A 21,339-nucleotide genomic window follows, 5' to 3' on the forward strand; every position below is an offset into this window, starting at 1 on the left:
AAAAACGTCGAAAAACATTGTTTTAAAGGAATGGTTGTTGATGGGATCTGAAGTTATCCTCACGTTATGGTACTAATTCAGCTCAATTTTACAAGGTCTATTTTATCATACAGAGTTTTAGGATATTGAATGAGATGAACATTATGCTATAGTTTGAACAGGCCCTAACTAAATTTGTAGGATTATACATTTTCTGAAACAATTACATTGCATTCTGTGGTCTTTAAAAAGTGATAATTTTTTCTTCTTTCTAGCTTTCTGAAGCAAAGATTCATTTTGAAGATGTTTAATAAGTCATTTGGAACACCCTTTGGGGGTGGCACAGGTGGCTTTGGCACAACTTCAACATTTGGGCAGAGTAAGTTTTAAAAAAGAACAAAAGGGGGAAAAATCTTAAGCGATTCTTATTGAGAACAAATCCACTCCGATAGCTTTAGATAGGAATTTTATTCATACTTTGGTCTTGATGACAAAATCTCTTTGAAAAATGACCAGGATAAGATCTTGTTAAAATTTTGTAAGAAAACAGCAATAAGTTCTGAGTTTTCATGCTTTTCTGATCATCAGTAGAAGGTACTTAACATATTTTTATTAATTAGTTCTTTTAGCAGAAAGTTATAATTTGTTGCTAATTTTCAGGCAAGGAAATAATTTTTTTAATATTGAAGTCTAAAATGCAATTATTGAATAACTGCTGTGAGATTTGCTCTGTGAATAAGATGTAATTCAGAAACAGCACTGTTAAAATGTCCAAGTTCCTAATCCCCACCAGCCCTCCTGAGACCCGCTTCCCCTTCCATCCAGTATTGTATGTGACCCTAGTTGCCTATAGCAGCCGTTATTCACTCACTTTACACAAAAGTAGAAAGAATGGTATAGTAATCTCTCATTTACTTTTCTCCCAGCTTTAGCAATCAGCATTTTCCTAGTCTTGTTTTCATCCCTCTCTTTTTAGGGGGAGAGGAGCATCTGAACAGAGTATTTTAATGCAAATCCCAGAAACTTTCTCTAACTGATGAGGATTTTTAAAAAGCGTGACTACCAAACCTTAGTCATACCTAATAAAAATAACAATAGAGGAAATTTTTTCAAGTGTCTCCTGACCTCCTCTTAAAGTATTCTATACATCTAGGTCTTTGGTTTTTAATCAAGAGTGCCTATCAGAGTCACTTTTGGGAGATTTTTTTTTTTTCAAAGTACACAGTTCCCATCATAGAACTATGGAATTAGAATCTCTGGGATTGGAACCCAAACGTGTGTGTATTTTGAAAAAGCTTCCCAGGTCATTCTGATGTGCTCCCCTAATTAAGGACTATTCATCCCAGTGACTATGGAATGTACGGTGTATGGAGAGAATTTTATTTTATTTTATTTATTTATTTATTTTTTTTTTTTAAAGATTTTATTTATTTATTTTTTCACCCCAAAGCCCCAGTAGATAGTTGTATGTCATAGTTGCACATCCTTCTAGTTGCTGTATGTGGGATGCGGCCTCAGCATGGCCGGAGAAGCGGTGTGTCGGTGTGCGCCCAGGATCCGAACCCAGGCCGCCAGCAGCGGAGCACGCGCACTTAACCGCCAAGCCACGGGGCCGGCCCCTTGGAGAGAATTTTAATAATTTTACTTTTGTCTGTAGCTCATAGTCACTTTGGCACTTTTTTTTTTTTTTTTTTTTAACCTATCGGCTATAACTTTTATTGAAAAGTCACACCTTTTCACTTTGTTTCCTTACTTCACCTGGGACAGTAAATAAAATATCTGTGGGTTGATTTTAACTATAATCAGTAGTCTGATGGAATTTTGAAAAAATAGTTTTCAGACTAGACCAGAGGTCCTATTCAAATACAGAATTTTTTTTTTTGATTGTTAATCTGTCATCTTTATTTTATTATATATTTTTTTGTGCTTTTCTTTCTTTATTGCAGTAACATTGGTTTATAACATTATATAAATTTCAGGTGTACATCATTATATTTGGATTTCTGTGTAGATTACATCATGTTCACCACCCAAAGACTAATTTAATATCCATCACCATACGCATGTGCCTAATCACCCCTTTGACCCTCCTCCCTCCCCCTCAAATGCAGAATGTTAAGAAATATTAAAATTCTTTTTCATTGGGTTAACTGATTTAGATTTTATTCTGACCCTGGATTTTGCTTTTTCAGATACTGGCTTTGGCACTGCTAGTGGAGGGGCATTTGGAACATCTGCATTTGGTTCCAGCAATAATACTGGAGGCCTGTTTGGAAATTCACAGACCAAACCAGGTAGGGGCTTTATTTGCAATACAGTTGATTTATTTGTAGCTGGTATAGGACTTCGCTTAGTGGTTCCAGTCTGTCTGTTTTTTCTCCGTCTCTGTCTCCCCAGGAGGATTATTTGGTACCAATTCATTTAGCCAGCCAGCTACCTCGACGAGCACTGGCTTTGGGTTTGGGACATCAACAGGAACATCGAATAGCTTGTTTGGAACTGCAAGCACAGGGACCAGTCTCTTTTCATCCCAGAACAATGCCTTTGCACAAAATAAACCAACTGGCTTTGGAAGTAAGTAGGATATCATTGGATTTGTGCATCTAACAATTTAATTTGCTTATTGAATGTATTCTCTCTTCTCCTTTTCCCTCTGTTCACCCACCTCCTATTCCCACCAGATTGCAAACACATGGGGAGAGGAAAACCTGTAAATGTATTGAAAAGTTTAATAGGCTGGAAAGGGCGGAGGGGCAGGGTATGTACATCTCTCCAAGAATGGAAATCTTAGAAACACCAGTATTTAAGGGATATGCAGAGGAAGAGGCACCTGGTAAAGAATGACAGAGATAGGATGAAAAGCCAGGTCAGAGTAGTGTCATAGGTGTTAAGTCAGGAGAATTTCAAAGAAGAGTGTGTTTAGTCAACTGTATTTTATTGCAGGAGCCCCTTCTTTTTGCTTCTGTTTCATATTTAGTATGAGCTAAAGCAGGAATGACAAATACTGGCTGTGACATGGTTACTCCTCCATTCCTTGTCCATGGCAGATGTTTTTAATTGATGTCTTCTCTTGAAGTCTAAATGTGGCCTGCGGATACTTCTCCACACAGTACTTTTTTTTTTTTTTTTCATATAAATTGATTTTATTTATTTATTTATTTTTGTGAGGAAGATCAGCCCTGGGCTAACATCTGTGCCTATCTTCCTCTGCTTTAATTGGGATGCCACCACAGCATGGCCTGACAAGTGGTGCCTTGGTGCGTGCCCGGGATCTGAACCCAGGCCGCCAGCAGTGGAGCGTGTGCACTTAACTGCTACGCCATGGAGCCAGTCCCTCCACACAGTACTTTGAGGCAACCACTACTAGTTGAACAGGTGTGCCCTGTGAGTTGATGCTATTCCCAGCACAAAAGTATGGCAGAATGAGTAAGTGAGCCAGCTATCAGTATTTTACAAAGGGAAAGTTGTTTGTGGGGATGTTGAAATATTTAACCATGATAATATAAAATGCAATCTAAAGTGCTAATTCAAGAGAGATGTGCCTCTTTTCTTTAAATTGTATATTAGGACATGTTTTTAGAAAAGAAATAGTTTGACTGCCAGTGAGAAATCACATTTCACTTGGTAATTAGGATGTCACTTAATATTAAACATTGGCAAATAACTTTTTATTGCTTACTGACATTTCTGGCACCATATGTATAACTTCTTTAGAAGTAGTGTCTCATATTTTGAAAAATATGTTCCTTAGATAACTGACTTTTATGTAATTTTTAAAAACTCAGCTTTTTGGAAACGTAATCAGAGGATCTGTATATTTCTGTAAAAAGCTCACCATGCGTACTAATTTTTCTAAATTATTTTTCTGAGTGAAATTTTACATTAACCTATGTTTGGTTGCCCTAATAGGACCATTTGTATGTTTTAAACTTTTTGGTTATGTGTGGGTGTTGGTAATAATATATGTAAATAAAATATACTATGACTCCTGTTGAAGTCTGTTGTGATAAGATGTTTTCAGAAAGACAAGTTCATTCAGCATCTAGTCTTATCAAGAAAGGAGAAATGAGATAAAATTTATGATGAAACAAAGTGCTATTTCTTTTAACTTGTCTACCAAGTATGCCCAAGAAGGACTTTATGGACACTTAGCTGACTAAAGGATTCAGGTTTTTGTTTCACTTCAAAGTTGTGAGCCTAGAATTATGTGTGTGTCTGTATAAAATATCTGTTTGAAGGTACTTGCTAGGGAGATTTGAAAGAGAAAATTTGAGGATGTGAAAGTAATGCTCTAGTGCCATAGCCCAGTTCCAAAATATTTTACAGATTCTTAAATTTTTTACTGTTACCATCTCACTTTTCTATCTAATTTATAGATTTTGGAACAAGTACTAGCAGCGGGGGACTGTTTGGAACTACAAATACCACCTCCAATCCTTTTGGTAGCACATCTGGCTCCCTCTTTGGGCCAAGTAGTTTTACAGCTGCTCCTACTGGGACAACTATTAAGTTTAACGTAAGTATTTTCTTCCAGTCTTTGTGGAATATGTTTCTTTCCCACTTATATATTTCTTTGCAGGATAAATTGTAAAATTTCTCCTCTTTCCAATTATGCATAGCTTAGTCTCACTCTTCCTGAAAGATGTGTGAAGAACAAAATCTGTAATAGTTGTGTATTAGACAGGAAAAATCATTAAACATAAATCTAGATTATACTGTATCTTTGAATTATGTTCTACCTAATCAAATTTGTATTCACAAGGTTGATTACCATAGCTAATATAAGCTTGAACTTCTGTTTACAGTGTTCGTAACTTGACCTCTAAATAGTCAGCCATTCTTTGTAGAAATGAAGGAATGAAGGGCCAAACTGTAGAAAAATCATTGAAAATAGGGCCACTTTAAGAGGATATATGGAATAACATCAGTATTCTGTGTGCCAGTTAAAGATGAAACTTTTGTTGATGAAATGCCAAAATGGGGCAGTAGAGTCTTATATTTTCTTTGGCTTTTTTGAGAGGAGTTGTGTAGAGGGTTACAGTGGAAGATTTTGTTTATGAAAATATATGGAATACCACTTGATATATCACGTGATGTGATTGGTTGGGAGATAACTTAGGATAGGCTGGAGGTGCAGTTAGCCTAATGGAAATCTCGGGCAAAAATAGGGCTTGGCAAAACTTCTTAAAACTTACTCCAGAAAATGAAGAATTTCTCTGGCAAGGTGGTGAATTCATAATACTGAATTTAGGATCCTGAATTTAGAGTTAAACGTAAATGATAATGAAAAATACTGTATTGTTTCTTGGAAAGCACAATAATTGAGAAAACTGACAGTACAAGTAAGAATCTTTAGTTACTTATCATACCTTTTTCCTCCTAAGGTTATAGGGAAAAAACCAGGCTCCCATATTTCTTAAATGCAACAACAGTTATAAAGCAGACACTTCAGAGCAAAATAGGAGGTAGAACTCAGAAATAGAAGTTTAAATGTATATATTGGGTAAATTGGATAAAGCTTTCCTTATGCTTATAATATTAAGTAAATTTTAGTAGATAATTGGATGGCTTGGTTATGGGATTACTCTCTGGGTTTGTGATAACTATTAGTGAGATTGACTTATTCAGATAACCTTGATGTAGGGAGAGATCAGAAATGCAATCTATTTAATCAAGCACCTTTGAAACCATCTCCTTTAGTAAAAGACCTAGGGGACTAGTTATAGAGTTGAGTGGTTGAAGAATTGTGTCGTGAGAGTAGAGAGATAAAGCTTGGACTTAAACATTTGCTTTAGACTTTCAAATTTGTCTTTATCTCTTTTTGCAGCCTCCAACTGGTACAGATACTATGGTTAAAGCTGGAGTTAGCACTAATATCAGTACAAAGCACCAGTGTATTACTGCTATGAAAGAATATGAAAGCAAGTCACTAGAGGTCAGTAAAATGCGATACAGAATATCAGCCTAACCTTTTGATTCCATTGGAAAGCAGCTTTTAAAAATGTTTTTGATTATTTTTAGGATCAGGTAGTTCACATTGCGTTTATGTAATAAAAAACTAACATTAACCAAATTATTTAAAAAAATTAATGTATTTATAGTTATCTGTTGTTTTAGGCAGGGATAATATTCAGCTCATATGTACCAGTATAGTTCTACTAGTAGTCTATTCTGATGGATGTTGCTCACACCACACTGGGCAATGTGTGTGTGCACGTAAACACACGTTTTTAGTAAACTCATGCAAGGTAATAAGTTTACAACATAATAAGTTTTCAGTAAATGAACACACCCATGTAACCAGCATCCAAATGAAGACACAGAGCGTTACCAGCATCCCTGATGTTCCCCTTGTGCTCTGACCCCCTCGTCAAAATCCTCCCCTTCCAAAGGTAACCACTATCCTGACTGCTCATGTCATGTCCATGTTTGAACTTTTAGATGGAATCTTTTTTTTTTTTGGTGAGGAAGATCGGCCCTGAGGTAACATCTGCCAATCCTCCTCTTTTTTGCTGAGGAAGACTGGCCCTGGGCTAACATCCATGCCCATCTTCCTCCACTTTATATGGGACGCCGCCACAGTATGGCTGGACAAGTGGTGCATTGGTGCATGCCCGGGATCTGAACCGGCGAACCCCAGGCCGCCACAGCGGAGCACACGCACTTAACTGCTTGCGCCACCAGGCCGGCCCCATAGATGGAATCTTATGTTATATACTCTTAAGTCTGTCTTTCAACATTGTGCAATTCATCCATGTCGTTGTGTGAAGTTACAGTTTGTCCATCGTCATTGCTGTATAATAATTCGTAGTATATTTTGACTGTCATCCCTGATTGTAGCTGTTGCTTTTTCAATATCCCAAACTGTGCTTGCTTTATTGGACTGTGTAGCAACAACTTGACTTGTGAGACAAAACCGTTAAACTTTATGCCCTTTCCCTAAATTTTCTGAACTTCCCAGAATCCTCCATCTTTTAATCATCTAATTTTTGCATTTAGGATGGGAGTAAACCAAGATTATTGTATAGCATTACACTAAAAAAAAGTATTATTATTAGTTTTTTTGTGTGTGAGGAAGATCAGCCCTGAGCTAACATCCATGCCCCTCTTCCTCCACTTTATGTGGGACGCCACCACAGCATGGCCTGACAAGCGGTACGTCAGTGCATGCCTGGGATCCTAACCCGGGCCGCCAGCAGTGGAGTGCTGCACTTAACCGCTACGCCACGGGACCGGCCCCAAGAAAGTATTATTTTTTATGAAAGAAAATTAAAATGAAGATGTGGTTGGTCCTTTGCCCTGGAGTATTATATGGTATGGATTTTAATGTCCACTATACACTATTTTTATTTATTTATTTATTTTCCCCCCAAAGCCCCAGTAGATAGTTGTACATCATAGTTTCACATCCTTCTAGTTGCTGTACGTGGGATGTGGCCTCAGCATGGCTGGAGAAGTGGTGCATCGGTGTGCGCCTGGGATCCGAACCCTGGCCGCCAGCAGCGGAGCGTGCGCACCTAACCGCTAAGCCACAGGGCCGGCCCCGCTGTACACAGTTGAAGATGTTTTTCTGTGATGATATTAAGTTGTTTTTTTTTTTTTTTTTTTTGAGGAAGATCAGCCCTGAGCTAACATCCAAGCCAATCCTCCTCTTTTTGCTGAGGAAGACCGGCTCTGAGCTAACATCTATTGCCAATCCTCCTCCTTCCCCCCCGCCCCCAAAGCCCCGGTAGATAGTTGTATGTCATAGTTGCACATCCTTCTAGTTGCTGTATGTGGGACGCGGCCTCAGCATGGCTGGAGAAGCGGTGCGTCGGTGCGTCGGTGCGCGCCGGGATCCGAACCTGGGCCGCCAATAGCGGAGCACACACACTTAACCACTAAGCCATGGGGCCAGCCCCAGTAATGATATTAAGTTAATGTCATTCTGTAGTTTTCTGTTTTTTAGTCACGATTCCTATGTGAATATAGAACTTAAATACTAAATTCAAGAATTTAGTCTTCTAAATAATTTTTTTGGCTACATATTAAGATTGGGAATATATATTCTTTCACTCCAGGAACTTCGTTTAGAGGATTATCAAGCTAACCGGAAAGGCCCACAGAACCAGGTGGGAGCAGGTACCACGACTGGCTTGTTTGGGTCTTCTCCAGCCACCTCCAGTGCGACAGGACTCTTCAGCTCCTCCACCACTAATTCAGGCTTTGCTTATGGTCAGAACAAAACAGCCTTTGGAACTAGTAAGTGCTTGACATCATATTGGGCCATATTGAGGAGGGACAGACAACTAAAAGTAAAACATAATTGTCATTTTGTGATAAGTGCTATGGAGAAAAATAATTCAGGGATGCTGGAGGAGTAGGGAGTGCCTGGTATGTATGTAGAGGGATGGGGAGAAATACAGTTTTAAATGAAGATGGTTAAGAGGGGCTTCCTTCACTGATGAGGTGACATGAGCAGTGACCTGTCTGAAGAAGGTGAAGGATAAAGCTGTATAGATTTCTGGGGGAAGAACATTCTAGCTAGACGAAACTATAAGTCTAAAAGCTCTTGAGTTTTTGCCAAAGAGGAGAGGACAAAAAGAAGTACTGGGGGATATAGAGACTGTATTTTATAGGACTTTTTGGGCCCGTGTCCCAATTTGAATTTTTGAGTTGGGAAGCCACTAGAGGGTTTAAAAAGAGAAGTCATGTGATTATGAATGAAGGATCATTCTGAAGGCTGCTATATTAAAAGTAAATTGTAAAGGGGCAAGAGTGGAAACAAATCAGTTGGAAAAGCCATTGCTCAATCCACATGACAGATGCTGCTTCTGTGGAGATGGTAAAAATGTCAGCCTCTGAACCGAGTTTGAATATAGAGCTGATAGGATTTGCTGATGGATTGATTTGATGTGGGATGTGAAAGGGAAGTCTAGGATGATTACTAAATTACTTTATACAAATATTACTTTTGCAAAGGTAATACATATGTGTGATATAAAGTTCATGAAATACGAAAAAATGTGTAACCAAAGGTCTCTTCTTTCTCTCCCCCAGCCGCCAGTTTGCCTCTTTAGAAACAAGCAAAAGTTAGGTTTTCTCGTAGCCTTCTAGAGAGATTTATTTATTTATTTATTTTTTTTTTTATACATATGCTTTATTATTATTTTTTTTAATTTTATTTATTTATTTTTTCCCCCAAAGCCCCGGTAGATAGTTATATGTCATAGCTGCACATCCTTCTAGTTGCTGTATGTGGGACGCAGCCTCAGCATGGCCGGACAAGCAGTGCGTTGGTGCGCGCCGGGGATCTGAACCCAGGCCACCAGCTGCGGAGCGCGTGCACGTAACTGCTAAGCCACGGTGTCGGCCCTCTAGAGAGGTTTATATACCCACAAATACACTAATAAATGTTTAAGTGGCATTTAACGTTCTTTTCAATCTTGATATTCTGTGATTTAGTTTAACCACATATGCATTATGAAGTACTATTGTGTCACACACTATGCTGCCTATATTGATATAAAGAGAAGGCCCCTCCGGCCCTGTGGCGTAGCAGTTAAGTGCATGCGCTCCACTGTTGGCGGCCTGGGTTTGGATCCTGGGTGCGCACCAACACACCACTTGTCAAGCCATGCTGTGGCGGCGTCCCATATAAAGTGGAGGAAGATAGGCATGGATGTTAGCCCAGGGCCAGTCTTCCTCAGCAAAAAGAGGAGGATTGGCAACGGATGGTAGCTCAAGGCTGATCTTCCTCACAAAAAATAAATAAATAAAAATAAAGATAAGGCCCCTTTTCTCAAGAAAAACTTAGTCCAACAAGGTTAAAATACACACATGCACTTTGAGTGTAGTGTGTGGTATCTTGGAAAATAGAAGAAAGCAATGGGCTCACAATAGAAGATTACTTAGCCTAGCCAGGGTTCTTGGGGTCAGAGTATTATTGTAGGAATTAAAGTCTAAACCAAATCTGGAGTTAGGTGAAGAAGGATGGAAAATGAAACAGTTATCCAGTTTGAGTAGTGAGGGAATGTAGAGTAATTTAGATATATAATCAATAACATAAGACTATTGCAGTAACTGGATAATGTGAAGTTTTTCAGTTTTTCTCCATTTATTTTTTTCTTTCCTTTATTTCTTTCTCCTGAAAGGTACAAGTGGATTTGGAACAAATCCGGGTGGTCTCTTTGGCCAACAGAATCAGCAGACTACCAGCCTCTTCAGCAAACCATTTGGCCAGGCCACAACCACCCAGAACACTGGCTTTTCCTTTGGTAATACCAGCACGCTAGGACAGCCGAGCACCAACACCATGGTAAGGAAACAGGCCCTTAGTTAACTCTAGGTCTTATTTGTAGAGCTAAGTAATGAGGCTTCTAATGTCAAATTAGCCAGTTGTACCTCTACTGTAGTTCTTAAAGGTTGACAATATGTAGCGAAGGGAAAAGAGCAAAATCTTTGAATAATTAAGATGTAGGTTCCAGTCCAGGCTCTCTTCTGTACTCATTGAGAGGCCGTTGAGCAAGTCATTTATCCTTTCTGAGCATATTTTGTTATCACTAAGAGCTGTTTAGTATGCTAGAATTGGCCATCCTGAAGCTACACCTTAGGCCATTGACTCTGTTCTATAGAGTATAGGAGAAAAAATTTATAAATTACTAGCTATATTTCACAATGTTCTTTCAGCTTTTGTTCCCTTAAGCAGAGTCAGGCAAAGAAGTTTAGTTCATTAAAGTAAATAAGGGAGAACTAAAACTCAGAGCCATATTGGATAGTTGCTACTTCTGTGCAGAAAGTAAAACAGAAAGTCCTTACAGTCATTAGCCGTTTATTTCTAGGAACTCTTTTAGAGAAGTGTAAAACTAAGGGTTAGTTGGCGATATGATTTATTGATTAGCATTCTTGGAATTTACATAGTCTTTAGAGATACTTTGCCTGATTAAAAAACAAAAGTGTAGCTAGACCCAAATATCTTCAAAGTGCTGGCAGACTGAATTCAGCAACATATAAAAAAGATTATGAACCCCATGACCAAGTGGGATTTGGAAGGTTGGTTCAACATATGAAAATTAAGCAGTGTGTAATAAACCATAGAAATAGAATAAAGAACAAAAAAATCATATAATCATCTCAGTAGGTGCAGAAAAGCATTTGACACGCTTTCATGATAAAAACAACAAAAGAATGGAAGGGAACCCAGATAGCATGCATTTCCATGTGTAAAAGAATGAGGTTGGACCCTTTCTTCACACTATTGTGGTAACTATAAAAGTTAACTCATAATGGATCAAATACTTGAATATAAGAGCTAAAACTATAAAACTCTTAGAAGAAAAGGAGTTAGGCAAAGGTTTCTTAGGACATCAAAAGAAAAAAATAGATCGGGCTTCATCAAAATTAAAAACTTGTGAGTCACAGGGATACCATCATGGGACCGGCCCCGTGGCGTAGCAGTTAAGTGTGCGTGCTCTGCTGCTGGCGGCCCGGGTTCAGATTCCAGGTGCATACCAATGCACCGCTTGTCAGGCCATGCTGTGGCGGCCTCCCATATCAAGTGGAGGAAGATAGGCACAAATGTTATCCCGGGGCCAGTCTTCCTCAGTAAAAGGAGGAGGATTGGCATGGATGTTAGCTCAGGGCTGATTTTCCTCACCAAAAAAAAAAAAAAGGATACCATCAAGAAAGCAAAAAGAATACCCACTGATGGGAGAAAATATTTGCAAGTCATATATCTTATAAAAGACTTGTATCCAGAATATATAAAGAACTCTTAATAATTGAATAGTAAGATAATATAACCCAATAAAAAATGGCTTAAGGACTTAAATAGACATTTCTCCAAAGAAGATACACACACGGCTGATAAGCACATGAAAAGACATTTGTCATCAGGGAAATGCATATCAGAACCACACTGAGATACCACTTCATATCTGCTAGGAAAGCTATAAACAAAAAGATAGAAAATAATAAGTTTTCAAGAATTTGGAGAAATTGATACCCTCATACAATGCTGGTAGGAATGTAAAATGGTACAACCACTTTGGAAAACGGTTTGGCAATTCCTCAAAATGTTAAATGTAGAGTTACCATATGACCCAGAAATTGCACACTTTGGTATTTCCTCAAGAGAAATGAGAACACAAATGATCATAACAGCATTTTCTTAACAGCCAAAAGGTGGAAACAGCCCAAATGTCCATCAGTGAGTGATGAATGGATAAACAAATGTGGTATATCCATGCAGTGGAACATTATGCAGCCATGAAATGGGTTTAAGTACTGATACATGCTACAATGTGGATGGACCTCTTAAACATGCTAAGTGAAAAAAACCATTCACAAAAGACCACATTTTGTATGATTCCATTCATATGAAATGTTCAGAATGGACAATTCTGTGGAAACAGAAAATAGAGTAGTGCTTGGTTGCCTAGGAATGGAGAGTGACTGCTAATGGGCATGAGGTTTCTTTTTGCAGTGATGGAAATGTTCTAAATTGAGAGAGTGGGGAGGGTTGCACAACTCTGAACATATCAAAAAAACCCACTGAATAGTCCGCTTTAAATGGGTAAATTTTATGGTATGTGAATTGTGTCAATAAAGCTGTTTAAAACACTATGTTGAATTCCCAATTCAGCAATAGTCTATTAGTGCAATATTTTTCTTTTTAACTAATGCATAAATAAAATATCTTAAACATTGGATGATACAGCCTTATTTGAAATGAGTGTGGTTTCTCATCTCAAATTGATGACTTTTTAACTTTACATTCCTGCCTCTGTCCAGATTTATTTGACTATTTTCAGCCGATAATTTTCAGTTAGTTGATTCAAAGTCCATTCCCTACCTCAGTGTTGATTAGTTCTTTTGGCATAACTCTCTGAAAATGAAGCACCCTGTCATATCATTTTTTCATTGTTGCAACCCTGATGTCTGTTAGAGCACAGGATTTAGTGTAAAGTCTTATTAGCTGCCCAAGACTTTGGAGTTCATCAGGGTCAGATGTAGCTATGAATTTCTGGTCCTGCTATTCAGAAGCTGTCACATTGTGGGCAAGTTTTTAACTGCTCTGAGCTTTATTTTCTTTTGGAAAATGGCCCTGCTTTTCAGGGTTGTTGTGAAGAAAAGAAATGCTGTAGTAGCTAGTATTTAGCATATTATCTGTCACAGAAACTTAAAAAAAATGGCAACTGATATTATTAATACAACACTCTTAAAGAAAACTGACTATTGTGGTATATTTTTTAATCTGGATTACTTTTTGCAGGGTTTATTTGGAGTAACCCAAGCCTCACAGCCTGGGGGTCTTTTTGGGACAGCTACAAACACCAGCACTGGGACAGCATTTGGGACAGGAACAGGTCTCTTTGGGCAGACCAATACTGGATTTGGAGCTGTTGGTTCGGTGGGTTTTTACAATTGACTATAATTTGAAGATGTGTATAAATCTGCTAAAGGAATTTCTAAGTAAGATTTGACTGTCTTTCAGGTATTTTTATAGGGTATATTGTATGATTTAGTACTGATAGTAACTAAAAATTATTTGGTGCAAAATAGAATAACTAGGTAACTTAATAGGTTAATTTTTAAATAGTAAATTCTTTTTTGAATTTCTTTGCCTCAATGCTTGTGTGCAGTTTACTTCTTTTTTTTTTTTTTTTTTTTTTTTTTTTTTTAAGATTTTATTTATTCAGTTTTTTCCCCCCAAAGCCCCAGTAGACAGTTGTATGTCATAGGTTCACATCCTTCTAGTTGCTGTACGTGGGACCCGGCCTCGTGTTGGAGGGAGAAGTGGTGCCTCGGGGCGCTCCCGGGATCCGAACCCGGGTCGCCAGCATCAGAGCGCGCGCACTTAACCGCCAAGCCACAGAGCCGGCCCAAGCAGTTTACTTCTGATAGCAAAATATTACTCCAATTGGTTAGTTTAAAATTGGTTAAATGGTTGAATCTAAATTGAGATGCTTTCACTCTTAAAATCAGATAATTTTTTTGTGTGTGTGAGGAAGATTGGCCCTGAGCTAACATCTGCCAATCTTCCTCTTTTTTTGCTGAGGAAGACTGGCCCTGGGCTAACATCCATGCCCATCGTCCTCTGCTTTACATGGGACGCCACCACAGCATGGCTTGACAAGCGGTGTGTACCTGCGCACCCGGGATCCGAACCAGCGAGCCCGGGGCCGCCACAGCGGAGCACACGCACTTAACCACTTGTGCCACCGGGCCGGCCCCAAAATCAGATAATTTTAACTCCTAGTTCCAACCTCTGTTTTGGGTGATAAATTGGTACAATATTTGAGAACTAAATTTTTTTGTGTGTGTGTGAGGAAGATCAGCCCTGAGCTAACATCTGTGCCAATCCTCCTCTTTTTGCTGAGAAAGACTGGCCCTGAGCTAACATCTGTGCCCATCTTCCTCTACTTTATATGGAATGCTGCTGCAGCTTGGCTCGACAAGCAGTGTGCCAGTGCGTGCCCGGGATCCAAATCGGCGAACCCCTGGCTGCTGTAGCGGAGTGCACGCGCTTAACCGCTTGCGCCACGGGGCCGGCCCTGAGAATTAAATATTTTTTATGTTGATCAAGTTGCTAAAATTGTTGATGTTCTCATGGTTCTCATGCTGCTGGAGGTTTAACTGAATTATTTTCCTTGTTAAGTCATTTAAGTAAAAAATTACCACTTAAACTATATGAGAATCAGTGTGGAACAGTTAGTCTGTATTATGTACCCATTATAAACAACTTTGAACATGCTGTTTGGGGCAGTTAAAAAGGAAGAAAAAAATCCCTAAAACGTGGTTCTGTTTTCATGGAGACTAAAATCTATTATTTCTGAACTTTGGGCAGCAAACTGAAGTGGGAAATTGAGAAAATTATTTAATGCTTCAGAAATTTCTTATTTTGTAATAACAACTTTGTTGAGATGTAATCCACATGCCATACAGTTCAGCCTTTTAAAGTTTACAGTTCAGTGGTTTTTAGTACAGTCATGTGTCGATTAACAACAGGGATATGTTGTGAGAAATGTGTCATGAGGTGCTTTTGTTGCTGTGAGAACATCACAGAGGATACTTAACACAAACCTGGATGGTATAGCCTACTACAGATCTAGGCTATATAATACTAATCTTATGGGACCACTGTCATATATGTGGTCTGTTGTTGACTGACACATTGTTGGGTGGCATATGACTGTATATTCACAGTGTGTGCAGCTGTCACCATAGTCAATTTTAGAACATATTCGTCACCCTAAAAAGAAACGTGGTACTTATTAGTAGTCACTTCTCATTTTCCCCCAGTCACCTCAAGTCTACTTTCTGTCTTCGGATTTACCTATTTTGGACATTTCATATAAATGGAATTACATAATACGTGGCCTTTTATCACTGATTTCTTTCACTTGGCGTAGTGCTTTGAATGTTCATCCATATTGTAACATATTTAAATTTTTTATTGTAACTGTTTCTACTGGCAAATAAAATACACAATACATTTCTGTTACCAGGTAAGAAGTGTTTGATTGCCTTGTTATTTTATTTATTAATATTTTTTTGCTTCGCCAAAGTCTTATGTTTGCTGAGGGGTTCCACTAACTTCTCAGGCTAGGAGCGTTCTGTATTTATAAAGTTAATCTTGCTCAGATAGTCTTTATTCATCCTCCTACCTTTTCATAAAAGTTATAACATCATCTCTCCCTTGCCCCACACCCAACCCAATGTACCTGAGGTAACCTCTATTTACTGTTTGGAGTGTATCTTTATACTACTTAAAGTTTTCCTGTATTCTGTTCTTTTTAGACCCTGTTTGGCAATAACAAGCTTACTACATTTGGAACCAGCACAACCAGTGCTCCTTCATTTGGTACAACCAGTGGCGGGCTCTTTGGTAACAAACCAACCCTGACTTTAGGAACCAATACAAACACTTCCAATTTTGGTACATATAAAAAGCAGGTTTGGCTCTCTTAAAGTTACACTGACTATACCACACATCATTCTCCTGATTCATATGATTGGAAATATTTAAAAATTCTCAGGTAAGCTGTGGCTCTGTGTGAGGTAGAAGAGGGAAAGGTTTAAAATCATGAACATGGGTTGAGATACTTAAAAGAGATGTAAATTGCCTTTTCTCATTCATATTTTCTTGACTCCCGGCTTTGAATAAAATGGGCCCTTCAGCACATGCAGTAGTACCTTTTAGAGAGTTGGTTCTCTAACGGAGAGAGGTTTTTTCCCAAAATAAGGGAGCATCATTTTCTTTGGATTACCTCACCAGTAGTTGAGAAATCATAGCTGAAACACATTTGGCTGAATAACACATTCTATTGGCCCGGTTTCAAACAGGGAGGTAGTGCACAGGCAAGATTTGATGAGTCTTTTTTTTTTAATGTTTTTTAGTTGTTTTTTTGACATCTGATGATTCTTATTGAAAGTTGAAGCCTTTCTGATTTAGAGGATTATTCACTAGTTTTCTTGCAATTGCAGAAGTTTTATTTTTGAATACATGTTCATTGTAAAAAATTGGGAAAATACAGATAAGATTGAACAAAAATTTAAAAAAATCCTAAACTACTCTTCAGAGATATACTGGAAAAATTTAAACCCATTTAATAGAAACATTATGTTATTTTGAATGTCTTCAATAACTTCCTAATTAGGTTTTCAAACAAATTCAACATTAATTGTGTTCAATCAGGTATGGAAAGTTCATTTTATTACCAAAGGAAATAGTGGTTTAAATATTTGTTAAGGATTTCATGTGCCAGATGCTTCATTAGGCATTGGATATCTAGTGGGAGATGAGTGTAAAACATGGTTATTTGCCATAGGTCAGCAGTTACGCAGTTTTTCGGTGAGTTTTTGAATGATCTTGTAATGTACTGGAAAAAGAGACTACGTTAAGCATCCATTGAAAGGTTATTTGTTTTAACAGAAATATGAACTACATGAAGGAGATAGGTCTTTGTCAGGTACCAATTCTTAAATTTATGTATTCGATTTGATTTATATAACCCCTTTTGTTGTGTTGCTCACCCCTGGTAATGATTATCATTCCATCTATAATTCTTTTTGGTTGTACTCTATGAGAGAATGGTATTGAGGCACTGGACTTGGTTAGTAGCATGGGTAAGATATCTTTTGTGTACTTGTTTCTTTTTTTTTTTTTTTTTTTTAAAGATTTTATTTTATTTATTTTTCCCCCCAAAGTCCCAGTAGATAGTTGTGTGTCATAGCTGCACATCCTTCTAGTTGCTGTATGTGGGCCGCGGCCTCAGCATGGCCGGAGAAGCAGCGCGTCGGTGCGAGCCCGGGATCCGAACCCGGGCCGCCAGCAGTGGAGCGCGCTCACTTAACCACCAAGCCACGGGGCCGGCCCTGTGTACTTGTTTCTTATCTATAAAATTAAGATGGGAAAGATACAGGTTAGGTCAGTGATTTTTCAACCTTTTTTTATCACTGTCACTTTCTCTTCCTTAAGGATCCTTCGTAGACCATTTTTTTCTTTTTCTTTTCTTTCTTTCTTTTTTTTTTTTGGCTGAGGAAGATTCACCTAGAGCTAACATCTGTGGCCAATCTTCCTCTGTTTTGTAGGTGAGCCACCACCACAGCATGGCCACTGAGGAGTGGTGTAGGTCTGTGCCCAGGAATTGGACTTGGGCCCCCAAAACAGAGTGTACTGAACTTGAAGTGTTAGGCCACTGGGGCGGGTCCCCATTTTTTTCTTAATCATCGTCCTACCTCATGAGATTTTGATACCGCATATATACTATGTATCTTTTTATGAACTCTCACCCTTTGGAGGGCCATAAACCATTGTGTATCTGTGATTTTTTTTTAGCCCCTCAAGAACCAATTTTCCCTCCCTTTGAAAATGCACATTTTTTTTTTCGTGGCATACTTCATGTTTAGAATTAAATCTGACATGGTGCTTATATAGGCTATACTTGCTAAAATAGGCTGGACTTTTGAAATGTATTTGATGTTATTCCATAGTTACAGATTTCTGATTTGTTTGGACACTTTTGTTGTATGAATATATTTATACTCATGTTCAACAACTTGAAAATGAAAAGTCTCATCTTTATCTGATGTGTCTGACTAGCTTACATGATGAATTTGAATTGTCCTTAATTTTTTTTATCTCCATTGTTGACCTAGTGCCTGGCATAGAGTAGGTGCTCACTAAACGTTTGTTAAATGAATTAAAGAATGAATAAGGGGCCCTGAGAGGAATGATTCCCTATAAGTCAGGTGGGCATTGCAGGGTGGCAAGTTTTGTTCTACTCTTGGGTAAACTTATCATTCCATTACTACCCTTGAGGGAACCAGATCTAAGTAAGACTTTCTGTGATGTTCCTGTTTTCTTGAGAAGCAGTCTATGTTGGTTCTGTGGGCAGAGATAATCTTCTGATTAGGAAATAAGTCATACAACAAATCTGGCAATGGAATAAGCTTACACAAAGATTTGGAGCATCGTTACGTCGTTAGTTACACGTTCTCCAGTGTGGGATTGTGTTTCGTTCTGGTGGTGATTAATCCACATAGTTAAAGTTTAGGATTCTGCTATAATTGTTGCCAGAACCTTAAGTTGTTCTTTAAAGTCGTCGTCAGCTCATTTTATTAGTAAATAATTATTCCCAACAAGGATGAGATTAAGATTGAGTACTATATGAAAGTGCCTGAATTTCTGAATGAATGGAATAGAATTGTTTCCAGAGAAATTACAGGCAAGATGCCAACACTTGTGATCAATAGTTTAAAGAGGTTGAAGATCCTTGGTATATTGATAAGATGGTGCTGGGCAATAAATCAGTGGTTATTCCATATGCTGCATGGTTAAGGAGACAGTTAAGGAGCTGTTTGTACACATAAACATCATTTTTTTTTTTTTAAAGATTTTATTTATTCAGTTTTTTCCCCCCAAAGCCCCAGTAGATAGTTGTATGTCATAGGTTCACATCCTTCCAGTTGCTGTACGTGGGACCCGGCCTCACGTTGGACGGAGAAGCGGTGCCTCGGGGCGCACCCGGGACCCAATCCCGGGCCGCCAACATCAGAGCGCGCGCACTTAACCGCTAAGCCACGGAGCCGGCCCAAACATCATTTTTTTTAAGCTGATTTTTTAAAATTGAAGTATAGTTGACATATAACATATTAGATTCAAGTGTACAACATAATGATTCAGTATTTATATATATTGCAGAATGGTCACCACAGTAAGCCTAGTTAACATCCATCACCATATGTAGTTATGATTTTTTTTCTTGTGATAACTTTTAAGATTTACTTTCTTAGCAACTTTCAAATATGCAATACAATATTATTACCTATAGTCACCATGCTATACATTACATCCCCAGGACTTACTTATAATTGGCAGTTTGCACCATTTTTTTTTGCTTGAGGAAGATCAGCCCTGAGCTAACATCTGTGCTAGTCTTCCTCTATTTTGTATGGGGATCACCGCCACAGCATGGCTGACGAGTGGTGTAGGTCTGTGGGATCCGAACCTGTGACCCCGGGCCGCCAAAGCACAGCGTGCTGAACTTAACCACTAGGCCACGGGGCCTGCCCTTAGTTTGCACCTATCCATCCTCTTCACCCATTTCATCCCCCACCCTGCACTGGCAATCACCAATCTGTTCTCTGTATCTATGAGTTCAGGGTTTTTTTTGTTTTTAAGGATTCCACGTACTGTATAAGTGAGTTTATAACAATATTAGTCTTTCTTTGACTTATTTCACTTAGCATAATGCCCTCAAGGTCCTTCTATGTTGTACCAAATGGCAAGATTTCATTCTTTTTTATGGCTAAATAGTATTCCATTGTAGATATAGTCTGCCTTCCATATCTGTGGATGCAAAATCCTCGGATGTGGAGGACTGAGTGTATTTGTTGTACTGTGTCATTTTATATAAGGGACTTGAGCGTCTGTGGAGTTTGGTATCCACAGGGGTTCCTGGACCCAGTTCCCCATGGATACCAAGGGATGACTGTATACACTGCATCTTCTTTATCCATTCATCTATTGATGGATATTTAGGTTGTTTCTATATCTTTTTTTTTTTTTTTTGTGAGGAAGATCAGCCCTGAGCTAACATCCATGCTAATCCTCCTCTTTTTTGCTGAGGAAGACCAGCTCTGAGCTAACATCTATTGCCAATCTTCCTCCTTTTTTTTTTCCCCCAAAGCCCCAGTAGATAGTTGTATGTCATAGTTGCACATCCTTCTAGTTGCTGTATGTGGGACGCGGCCTCAGCATGGCTGGACAAGCAGTGCGTCGGTGCACGCCCGGGATCCGAACCCGGGCCGCCAGCAGCGGAGCGTGCGCACTTAACCGCTAAGCCATGGGGCCGGCCCTGTTTCCATATCTTGACTATTGTAAATAATGCCGCAGTGAATGTGGGGATGCATATATCCCTTTGAGTTAGTGTTTTTGTTTTCTTTGGATTAAATACTCAAAAGTGGAATTTCTGGATCATATGATAGTTCTCTAGTTTTAATTTTTTGAGGAACCTCCATATTGTTTTCCACAGTGGCTGTATCATATATCCCCACCAACAGTGCACAAGGGCTCCCTTTTCGCCACATCCTCATCAACACTTGTTATTTCTTGTCTTTTTGGCAATAGCCATGCTAACAAGTATGAGGTGATATCTCACTGTGGTTTTGATTTGCATTTCCCTGATGATTAGTGATGTTGAGCATCTTTTCATGTATCTGTTGGCCATCTGTATGTCTTTGGAAAAATGTCTATTCAGATCTGCCCATTTTTTAATTGAATTGTCTGTTTTTGTGCTATTGAGTTGTATGAGTTCTTTATGTATTTTGGATATTAACCCCTTATGAGATGTATGATTTGCAAATATTTTCTGCCATTCAAGGTTGCCTTTTCATTTTGTTGATGGTTCCCTTTGCTGTGAAGAAGCTTTTAATTGATGTAGTCCCACTTGTTTATTTTTGCTTTTGCTGCCTTTGCTTTTTGTGTCAAATCGAAAAAATCGTCAAGACAGATGTTAAGGAGCTTACGCCTGTTTTCTTCTAGGAGTTTTATGGTTTCAGGTCTTACGTTCAAGTCTTTAATTCATTTTGAGTTAATTTTTGTGTATGGTGTAAGATAGTGGTTTCATTCTTTTGCATGTGGCTATCCAGTTTTCCCAACACCATTTATTAAAGAGACTGTCCTTTCACCGTTGTATATACTTGGCTCCTGTGTTGTAATTTAATTGACCATTAATTGTCCTCAATTTTAATTTAAAAAATTGTTGTGAAATAATCAAGTTGATAAACTTTTGTCAGTAAGAATCGGAGGAAATGTGTGGTATAAACAGTGTAAGTGGGTACTGACTTCCCTCCTGTGGGTTTGAGGTAGTTCAC

The 21,339-nt window shown here is 38.5% G+C and overlaps 1 protein-coding gene across 10 annotated transcripts in view; it reads left to right on the plus strand.

The window, feature by feature from the left end:
* NUP98 (nucleoporin 98 and 96 precursor) overlaps positions 1 to 21,339 on the plus strand; it is a 111,152-nt gene that overhangs the window by 14,421 nt on the left and 75,392 nt on the right. For 5 of the 10 annotated variants that reach the window (XM_087433358.1, XM_087433363.1, XM_014790242.2 and 2 more), the window contains 9 exons: positions 255 to 358; positions 2,172 to 2,273; positions 2,377 to 2,553; positions 4,356 to 4,495; positions 5,807 to 5,914; positions 8,040 to 8,220; positions 10,113 to 10,276; positions 13,232 to 13,369; positions 15,760 to 15,898. In XM_087433358.1, coding sequence (XP_087289484.1) covers positions 283 to 358; positions 2,172 to 2,273; positions 2,377 to 2,553; positions 4,356 to 4,495; positions 5,807 to 5,914; positions 8,040 to 8,220; positions 10,113 to 10,276; positions 13,232 to 13,369; positions 15,760 to 15,898 — 1,225 coding nt within the window. In that variant the 5' untranslated portion in view covers positions 255 to 282. The remainder of the gene's footprint in view (positions 1 to 254; positions 359 to 2,171; positions 2,274 to 2,376; positions 2,554 to 4,355; positions 4,496 to 5,806; positions 5,915 to 8,039; positions 8,221 to 10,112; positions 10,277 to 13,231; positions 13,370 to 15,759; positions 15,899 to 21,339) is intronic. The other 5 variants (XM_087433361.1, XM_087433364.1, XM_087433367.1 and 2 more) reach the window with 2 other exon arrangements.

This window comes from Ceratotherium simum, chromosome 7 (assembly GCF_057802395.1).
Source record: "Ceratotherium simum simum isolate JZ-2026a chromosome 7, ASM5780239v1, whole genome shotgun sequence".
Taxonomy (NCBI): Eukaryota; Metazoa; Chordata; class Mammalia; order Perissodactyla; family Rhinocerotidae; genus Ceratotherium; species Ceratotherium simum.